The 10,499-nt window shown below is 39.9% G+C and overlaps 1 protein-coding gene across 2 annotated transcripts in view; it reads right to left on the reverse strand.

The window, feature by feature from the left end:
- Positions 1–10,203, reverse strand: part of RAB11FIP2 (RAB11 family interacting protein 2) — a 39,209-nt gene extending 29,006 nt beyond the window's left edge. For both annotated transcript variants that reach the window (XM_063132712.1, XM_063132711.1), the window contains exon 1: positions 9,190–10,203. In XM_063132712.1, coding sequence (XP_062988782.1) covers positions 9,190–9,539 — 350 coding nt within the window. In that variant the 5' untranslated portion in view covers positions 9,540–10,203. The remainder of the gene's footprint in view (positions 1–9,189) is intronic.
- Positions 10,204–10,499: the final 296 nt, after the last annotated feature.

Genomic DNA, 10,499 nt, shown 5'->3' on the forward strand with positions numbered 1-10,499 from the left:
TGAAGCATTTTATAAAAAATCCTAGCAATTTAATCTATATCTTAGTTTATCAGCATTTAATCCTACTAGAAAAAATGTAAAACTATTGAGAGTGTATCAGTCAAGGAAGATAATAATCTACATATCAATGATTTGGGATATTGTCTTCAATAGATGTATCATAACATAATATCACTGTTTTGGACAGGTGGATAGAGCAGAAATTTGGCGCTATCAGTTTTTTTTGGCTTTCATTTCTATTATAACTTCTCAATTTTCTTTTTTATTGGGACCCCCCACCCCCAGAACTCAGTTCCTGGACTGTGTATTTTCTACTTTTGGTCTCCATTATCATTGTTGTACTGATGAAATCTGGGTCTATCTTTCTGTTCCCTCCCCCTGCCCCTATGTTTTTATCATTGTTTCCAGTTGTCTTATAGCTATTATGTTTAAATACCATATTAACTAAAATTTAATATGGAGAAAACATAACTTGTTGTATTCACACTAAACCTTCAGTTACCTTCTCTCTCTTTCTTCCCCCTATTCTCTATAAGTAGCACCACTCATGGAGCATAGATCTATCGATGTTTATTAGCCATGATATCGAATAGAACTTCCAGGTTCAGAGGCAACAACTGGAAAATAAGTGGCAATGGCTATTGGTTTGATCTTACAGGAAGCATCTTGCTGACCATCTGTGGCAGACAGGAGGCTCAACAAAATGCATCTATGGGTTGATGCAGATCAGCAGGGTTTTTCTTAATCATTCATTCTTCAATTTTATCAAGTAAATAGTTTGGGCATTATCCTTGTTCATTCTCTCCTCTTGCCCCCAAGTTCTCATTATTTTTCTAGCTAAGGTTTGCTGGTTATCTCTCCACAATATTTCTGGTATTTGTTCTTAATCTAATACTGAAAGATTTCTACTAAAATCCTCATTATATTTTGTTTATTATGTTTTGATTATTTGTCTTCCTATTACAGCTTAAACCTGTTATCCCTGTTCTCAATTCTTTTGCTTGCTGCATTTTTCTTTCTCAATGCTCTAAACCAGTGGTTCCCAATTGGTGGTCTGCGTAACCCACCCAGGGTGTCCGTGGCACCATTCACATATTAGCTCTGCAAGGTCCGCATTTTAATAAAAGGCCTCATTTCACATAAATGTCCGGGGTGGGGGCAGCAAAAAAAAAAGTTGCCTAATGAGTGACAGACCCTCCAAAGTGCTGTTTGGGCCCCGGTGGAGAGGATGGCACTACGGCACGGGCAAAATCACTCAGCAAGAGCAGCAGAGGTTTCTGCCGCTCCTGCCAAGTGGTTCATTTGCTGATGCCTGCAACCCATGATGGGTTGGCAGTGCAAGATTCAGACAACAAACCAACCCAATGTGGGTATGACAATCCCTAAAACAAGACATGGTTTGTTAAGAGTGGTTTGTTGCCCACAAACAAACCACAAATTTGAGGGTATCAGTCTAGGTTTGCACGATACAACAATCCACCATGGTTTGTCACCCACAATGGATTGGTGTGTTGTGCGAACCCAGTCAATGTAATCCTTACTTTACAAGGGAATCTAGATTATTCTTATTTTATGTTTTAGTAAGTTACTTTGTAAAGAAATAGCTATTAACTATGGCAGCCCCAAATTATATATAGCCAGTACAAGATTATAGCAGCAACCTTGCAGGTAAGTGTTAACATATGCAGATGTAATGAATTTTCCACACACTATTGTAGGATGTGAAATAAAATCAATGCTTAGGAACTTTTTCAAAGTGGTATATAGATTTTTCTAATATGAGTAAGAACAAACATAAACTTCTTGAACTACTGAATATGAACAATGAGAATGGAGACAATGAATGTTTTTTTAGACAGAAATGTTCTTAGCGAACTGGCAAAGGGCAGGAAAACAACAATGCACATAGCTTTAGCCTTGAAGTATTACATACCATCAATCTTAGTTCCATGTTCTATATTACAATTTAATAGAACCACAGAAATAAACAAACAGCTTTGAACCTCTACGAAACGCATCAGAAAAGAGAAAAGCTGCTTTATACCAAGGGCTTGTCTATGTGGCTTCTTTACCCCGACCTAAATGCGCATATTCATGTTTTAGATTACATGACGCAGCCATCCATTCGGCTCAGCGCTGAGTTTTAACTGCAATAATGCATATTTCCATTCACGATTTACCGCGACTTTTAGATCAGGTCCAAGTTTGCACTGCATTATGGCTGTGTGTCTTTGGGGGAGTTATGTCGGATTTCGACATGTGGGCAGAGCTTTGAGGGTAGGATAACGTGATTAGCCCATTCCCCGATTTTGCACCAATCCACTGCCTCCTTCGTTCATGCCGATTTTAGTTTGAAGTCTCTATCCAGAGATCCAGAGAGAAAGCTTGTTAATACAAATTCATTTCCTTTCCCTCTGTAGCCTCATTCCCCCACCCTGCTCCAGGTTCATGGAGGCTGTTTCTTAGAATTTCCTTACAAGGAGCAATGGGAACAAAGTGGGAAACAGGCAGCCAGCCTCCTTCCTTTCCCTCTGTAGCCTCATCGTCATCCCCGCTCCCACTCGGTTTGTGTGTTATATTAGATAAGATTTAGAGCTTCGTTGGCTTCTACTCTTCATCACTGTATATGGGATAATGCGCTTGTGCACATTAAGAACTCACTATAAAAAATAATAATTCAGGAAATAAATCGCTGTTGCTGCTGAACTGTGATGTTCTTTACCTACATTCGAATCAATGAAAAAAATGGGTTTTTATTTAATGAGCTATCCCACTGTCATATAGACGGGGGCCAAGTCAGAGTATCTGTCTTAACTGAAGATGCCAGGGACTGAACCTGAAATCTTCTGTATGACAATTTAAAAAATGGCCACATCCACACAAAAACAATGAGACAGAATTCTGGAGAATCCTATCTTATCATTCATGAGCCTGAGTCAAAAGCTTACCATTGCATCCAAACAGGGACTCCTGGTTTGTTGCTCCCCTAACAAGCCATAGTTTGAAATAAGGGTTTGAAGTCACCTTACGACACCTTAGTCAGGAGTTGTGGTTGGATGCAAAACTAAGATTTTTCTTGCTGTTTGCCTGTTCCTGGTTATTGAAGCTGCTCCTGCTGGCAGGAGAAGATAGGTTGGAGTGAACTGACAGTGCGCAGCAGCATGCTTGTGAACGATTAGCCAGGATTCTGCAGACTTCTGGCTTATCATTTTGTGTGAACGAGGCATTGCCAGTGCACAGAAATACAGAAAAGATGTATTCACATGTCTACAATCTTCCATATAAAAAGTTACATACCAGTAATGTTAGACTCCTAAAACAAAAATCCTATAAAATTTAATGAAATCTTCATTTATGAATAAAAGCTTCAAATTCTTAAAAGTAGGTGTGCGCACACATATCTATACAGCAGTGGCTGAAGAAACCATATTTAGCAAAAACACTTAAGAAAATTTCATACTATATTTATAATAAGAAAAATAGGAGTGCTGAAATATTTCTATGATGGTTCCTTTATGCAGCGTGTGTGTGTGTGTGTGTGTGTGTGTGTGTGTGTGTGTATGAATGATAACATCCATGTTCTTGGTTGCTTATTGAAATTTGGGGATGTTCCAAATATGGACAATGTCAACCAGCCTGTACCGCTTTATTTGAATACAGTATCTCTCAGACCACTGTTAAAAAACCTCCATTATTTCTGAGAACAGTTCTAATGCGTTATCTCCTTGATCACCCAAATAAACATGTAATAATCTGGTTCATTTATAATTCTATCTGTGCTGAGAAAAAGAGTGAGAAGAATGAGTCCTTCAAAGGCTTATAGCAGATTAAGGGCTAAATCCAATGTTATGCAAGTGGACATCTGCCTTCATAAGAGTCATTTCCCTTCCCCTTTTCTTTGCTGCAGCCCCCTGCACAAACCCCAAATATGCTCTGGAGGATTTTCCCCAACCCTCTGGAACATTCCCCCAACTCTCTGGAACAGAACTGGGAAACTGCAGGGAGAGGGGAAATTTAATCTACCAGAAGTAACCATTCTGCTGGCGGAAGGACACCATTGTATTCTTTCCCCGGAAGAGACTAGTGAACCAGCCTTATGCCATCAAATGCTGATACCCTCAACAATATCTAATCAAGAAAAAGGCAGTATGAATGTTTGGGTGTTCCTAGTGCAACAACACAATGATGGTAAATGAAGCCTTGAAGACCATCACCTGCTCCAAATCTGAACTAGCAATTTCAATAACCCTTTCTTCTTTCTTTCAACAGCTAATGATTTTTCACACTCATGAAAGGGGAAAAGATTCTGGAATAAAAATATTTATGTGCCAAGCTATATTAGCCATTGTTTTCGTTTCTTAAATCTTGTGCCAAAATGAAGATATTAAAATATACGCTAAGAGAGGCCCTCTAATAATACCTCTGCTTCAAGAAACTTCACCACTCAGGTTATTTTTAAAGGCATGTGCTGTTTTAAGGTGCAACCAACATCAACTTTAAAAGTGTTAACGTTCAAGAGGCTATTAGCCTGTGGCCTAAATACATCATTAAAGCCACAATGGACTGGCAAACACATTTCTCCCAGATAAAAGCCCGCATGTTGCATGCTCTGAAGCCTTCCTAGGAATTCTAGATCAGCTGGTATCCTTCATTTTTCTTACAAGAAAAAACACACACACGGGAATTGCCGACAAGGTTCAGCATTGTGCAGAATATTAAATATCTTTTTTGCAATACTCTAGTGACTCTGAAGTCTGTCTCTTAGAGAACCATATGTACAGCTGTTTTGGAAGGAGGAAACTATTAAATATATTAAAAACTAGAAATATTACCAATAAAGACACTTCATCAAATATTTGGATCTCATTTATCCCTAAACTAAGCAAAGTTAAGGTTATATCAATGTTAGAAAGTCACTTTGGCTTTAATGCACTAGGTCTGCTAAATGCATCTAAAAGCAAGAAAACATATTTAATGAAATATATATATTTATTAGCAGCTTTGAAAGAAATCAAGATTATATTGTTAGGTATCAAATTTTGTTTTAGAACTATGGGCTCATAGCTCAAAATAGCTGTGTGTCCATAATTTCCATTTAAATAGTAGAATCTGGAAGGCGTATTTTCAAAAATGTTATGCTTGTTCACAAGCACCAGATATACAATGCAGCCAGATATCATTTATATCTGAAAAACCAATATGCTACCTGCCTCCACCTGTCCCGTCAAATTTCTAAATAGCACAGTTATTAAGTTTCTCTCATTCTTGCATCCCTAAAGGAAGTACAACTTCCATCTCTGCAATGCACTTGTGGTACTTAATATGACCACACAACTGTCATGTCTACAAAGGTCACAATTATAACAGCACAATCTAACATGCAAATAGCAGGTGATGTTGGACAAAGCCAACACAATCCAAATCCCTTTGTACATTCCAAATGTCTTCACAGGGATAATATCTTATCCCAATACAAGAAACAGGATAGGTAGCTTGGTGAAAAGGTGACAAAATTCTTCTTTTCCATTTCTCTTTCTTTTTGTCTCTTTTGATTTATGTTATGAATGCTCCAGCGCTAGAGAGAAGTGCAGAGCCAAGAATGAAATTGTTTTTTTTAAAAAATGCACAAAAAGGTTGGCATTGCATGTGAAGGGAATACATAGCCTTGATTATGATGATGATAATCATCATCATAATCAATATACCTCCCTTTTTAACAAGAGGTCACCAAGGTGGAGCGTTTTCCAACAAAAGATATTGCCTTAGGGGGTTGTTTGTTTCTTTTTTAGAAAATGCCATTTCTGATTGATAGATGTGCTACTTGGAGTAAAAGTGGTAGAGGTCTCTAAGTCTGTTATCAAAGAGGTTAACAAAAAAGACATGTATAAACAGTATGTTAGCTTTAAATACATGGTTCAAGCATAATGCTAATCTCTAGTAAATTATGTCAAAACATGAAAATATTGCACATCATAATGGTAACAAATTTCTGATGAAGAGAACACAATTGTAGCAATGGGGAATTCTTTCCACAAAGATTTCTTGTTGAGGAATTCCTGCACATCTGCCACAGAGCCCCATGTTGTACAGAGCAGACTCATGCAGGACACCAGGAAGACCTGATGAGTTTTGTCACTAGCCCATGTAAACCGCCAAGAGAGCCTCGGCTATGGAGCAGTATACAAATGTAATAAATATTAATATTAATAATAATGTCAATCCAATATTATTTTGTGGATGCACACTGCAGGGGAAGATTGGTAATGATGGGAAAGCTCTCTTTCTGAAAATTTTCTCCATTTTTATTATTAATACCTACTTTTTATATTAATATATCCTGCTTTTTTCCTCCAAAGAAACCAAGGTTTCTTTGGAGGTTTCTTACACGATTCTCTTCTCCATTTTATCTTCACAACAACCCTGTGAGATAGATTAGGCTAAGAGTCAGTTACTGCCCCAAAGTCACCCAGTGAGCGTTATGGCCATGTGGAGACTAGAAACCAGATCTCCAGGGTATCAGTCCAGCACTCTAAGCACTACACCACATTGGCTCTCAGTGAACACAAACCATGTTCCCAGGCAACTCTAGTAATCCCCAGAACACCATTTGAAACTCACAGATATGGCTGACTTATTGAGCTTATGAGCCAAGATAAACCTGTGCACACAGACCCATTGCAGGAGCCACAATTAAACCAGGAGATCTCTAACTGAACATAGTTTCCTGTTTCATACAAACCGGAAAACTATGGTTATCAGCTTCAGAACAAGTCTGAATCTAATCCACAGTCTGAAGTTGGTTGAGGATTCTGGGTTGTTCCAAAACTGCTAACAACAGTTTTCAGATTGGACAAAATGGAAACTATGGTTAACCAGAGACTTCTGCACTGTATTCAAGCACGTCGTGGAAGAAGAAAAGGATCCCTACATGCAGGCAAAAGGTTTGATCATATCTTTACTTATTAAACTAAGATATGTTTGCCCAAACAGGGTTGTTATCTCCCTTAAATATTGAGATATTTTCAGTGAAGGTCAGTACTTGTGTTCAAAATACAATTCTGTTTGAATTTCAAACACCGTTATGACCTCCTCAGCCATTATCAAGAGGACCAAAAACATGCAATATAATCCCTTTTGAGAATGAAGATGTCAAAATGAAGCTCAGTAGATGCAGGTATGGTGTAATTCTTGATTTGTCATTCCATGACTAGTTTGATCTCACTCCTAGTTTCAAGTAGTGTGTGTGTGTGTGTGTGTGTGTGTGTGTGTGTGTGTGTGAGAGAGAGAGAGAGAGAGAGAGAGAGAGAGAGAGAGAGAGAGAGAGTGAGGTCTCTGAAATATACTTTAACACGTTTATAAAGTTGGTCTGGAGATGTTTTAATCTCACTTTACAAAAAGTGAATCACTTCTTTCTAAAAAAAAAGTAGCTTGGTTTTCATCCTTATTCTACTTTTACATATTATATAATACATTTTACGCTTTCTTAAATATTTCATTTCATTATTGTTCCATAAACTATTTTGTGCAGTAGTCTCTGCATGAGAAACTCCATGACTGAACAGACTGAACAGTGTGATAGAGCACATGCTTTGCATGCAGGAGGTCCCAAGTTCAATCCCCAGCTTCCCAGGTAAGGCAAGGAAAAGAATCCCGCCTGAAACCCTGGAGAACTGCTGCCAGACAGCATCGGCAATACTAGCCTAAATGAACCAATGGCTTGACTTAGTTTAAGGCACCTTCCTATGTTCTTGCTTACCTTATAGCTGCTCTTCCCAAACTAATTACCTTATAGCAGCCTTTCCCAAACTGGTTCCCTCCTGATCTGTTGGACTACAATTCCCATCATCAGTCAGCGTGGTGGGCACCAGGTTGGGGAAGACTGCCTTACAGAATACCACCAGAGCAATCCAGGCTGACCTGCTTTGCACAACACACTATGACTCACCATGAGTTATTTAAGCCACGGTGAGCCATAATGTATGCCAGGCACAATTTGAATATGCAACCCACAATTAGGCCAGGTTCAGATGACAAAGCAAATCCCTGATTGGGGGTTGCCTACTCAAAATGGTGACTGGCATATACTGTGACTCATCGGGGTTAAATAACCCACAATCAGCTGTCATGTCATGCAAACAAGCCCACTGTCAGTTTAAGATGTACTCCACTTTAGAAGTTTGAGATTTCTGAGCACTGAATAATAAATAACATTTCTGTTTATGACAAAATTCCTGAAACCTCTATGCTTCTCTCCCAAAAAATTAGTTCACATTTTCAAGGCATATAACTTTATCTGGAAAAAGAAGTATTGTGGCTAACAGGGAAATTCTTTAGATTTGGAATGCTCTGATGTGGGAGTCTCTAAAGATCCCTATCCCTGCCAGTCTCGTGCCAGCAGGCCTGGGGCTAGGGGAGATGACCCATTTTCCTCCCACTAGAAGCTCTTTCTCCACCATTTGAAGGGGAGATTCAATATATCCTAAGGCCCTAGGTACCATACCTTATATTGTGCCTGCTACTGTGAATTACAATTCCAAGCTCTTGATGCATAAATGGTAATGAAATGGATGGATTTCCTAAGGGATCATATACTGATGAATGTAACTATTCAAACATTCATGTGTTATGGAATAACAAGATCAGAAAACTTGTGATTGGAAAAGCATAGGTATAGAGAGCCTGCACACCAGAAAAGTAGGTTTTAATTACTATATTTTAAGTTAGTTTCTTTAAAACTGCTATTTTCAGAAAGATGAACTTTATAGTACAGAGACACAATGGTGGAAATTTCTTTGTACTGCATTTAAGTCTTACATATTGGTTCCAAAACTCCTATACAGCTTGCTCTGTATTATCCAAATACCTTCCATTGACAGACTAGTAATTCCATCCCACAATTCACTGGTGGCCCCCTACCTACTATTTGCAAATAATTGCAATGCATGAACACACATCATCAATGAGTTGTGTCTGGATGTGCAAACTTTCAAAATCCTAAACAGCTACGAGCCCATGGAAAAGAACAAAATGAAATACACTCATACACCTGTGAATTTTGTCCAGCTTATAAATAAGGGATTGTAGGGAATTCATAAAGTTTATGAAGATGAAAGGGGTAAAACTTTTAAGGCAAAAAAGGTACTTTTTAACATTTCCAATATATATATATATATAAAAGAAAACACTTACTCCGTTTTCCTTCTGAGCTTGTCCTCAAAGATATCATTCAAATTTATTGCCACTTGTCCCAGAAACTTATCAAGCCCGACAAGGGACCTGTGCATGACTATCAGGTGGAGGATGTATTTCTCAGAATTCCCTTCCATCAGCAATCCAGGCAATTCAAATGAGGCCTCTTCTTTCCATATGGGATCCAGGGTCTTCTCCGCCACTGAGGTGGAGTATTTCTCCTTTCCCAATTGTATAATAGTGTATGTATCATTAGTGCCACTTTTGCCCTTTGGCTTCAGATCTTTGGCCTGAAGGACTGTGACCTGTACGTGAGTCGGGAACCACTTCTGGGCTTGCTCTGCCAACATAGTACCGGACAGGGGTGTTCAAACAGCAACAAAGGTAAGCCACTGCAGCAGTAGGCACACTTAAGAGTGGGGAGGCTCGCCAAAGCCCTACAGAGCTTTGATACATATATGGTCAAAAGCCTCAAACTATTCCTTGGCCAGCTGACTAACAACAGTTGGCCCAGATGTCTTAACCTGGCTTTATTCCTTCAAGATCACTGATTTTTCCTTCCCGTCACAGCCCTGTGGTCTTCTACACCTTTCATATTTATTTATTACATTTCTACACCGCCTATTAGCAGAAGCACTCTGGGCGGCTCACAAAACAAACTTGAATCCTTAACACGCAACGTAACATATAAACCTAGTTTAAAACAGGAGTGTTTTATTTCAACCCCACTCCTCTCTGTGCAGACGACTTCCATTCCCCCACTCAGCCTTTTTGAAAGCCGGGGTGAGGAGACTGGGAGGGCTACAACCTTTAAACAACCAGACAAACCACCTAGAGAGGGACGTCGCACTCTCCCTGACTAACAAATACCCGCTGGGCTTCCCCACATCCTCTGAGGTAACCACGCACTGAATACTTTATATTTCATTTCTACTGCGGGCAGGAGTAACAGCGAGTGGCGTAAAATATTTCCGGTTTACAGAAGGTAGGAAAGGGGAGTCCTTGCTGAGGTAAACCGGCTCCGCCCCACCCAAGCCCACCCCCACCTCTCCAGCGGTTCTCCGCCGGGCCTCCCCTCACTCTTACAGTTCTCTGGTCGCCTCACTACAGCGGCTGAGGGGAGAAAAGAGGGAGAGGCCCAGCCGCCGTTTCCAGCCCACTGCGGCGTTAGGAGAAACCCCAGCGCGGTCTCCTACCGCGGAGCCTGGCTGCAGAGCACTCCGCAAGCGGGGACTCAGCGCTGCCCAGCTGCCTGCCCTAGCCCTAAGCAGAGACTCCAGAGCCACCGGCCCGAAGGCGCCACTTCCGCC

This window comes from Elgaria multicarinata, chromosome 8, assembly GCF_023053635.1.
Source record: "Elgaria multicarinata webbii isolate HBS135686 ecotype San Diego chromosome 8, rElgMul1.1.pri, whole genome shotgun sequence".
NCBI lineage: Eukaryota > Metazoa > Chordata > Lepidosauria > Squamata > Anguidae > Elgaria > Elgaria multicarinata.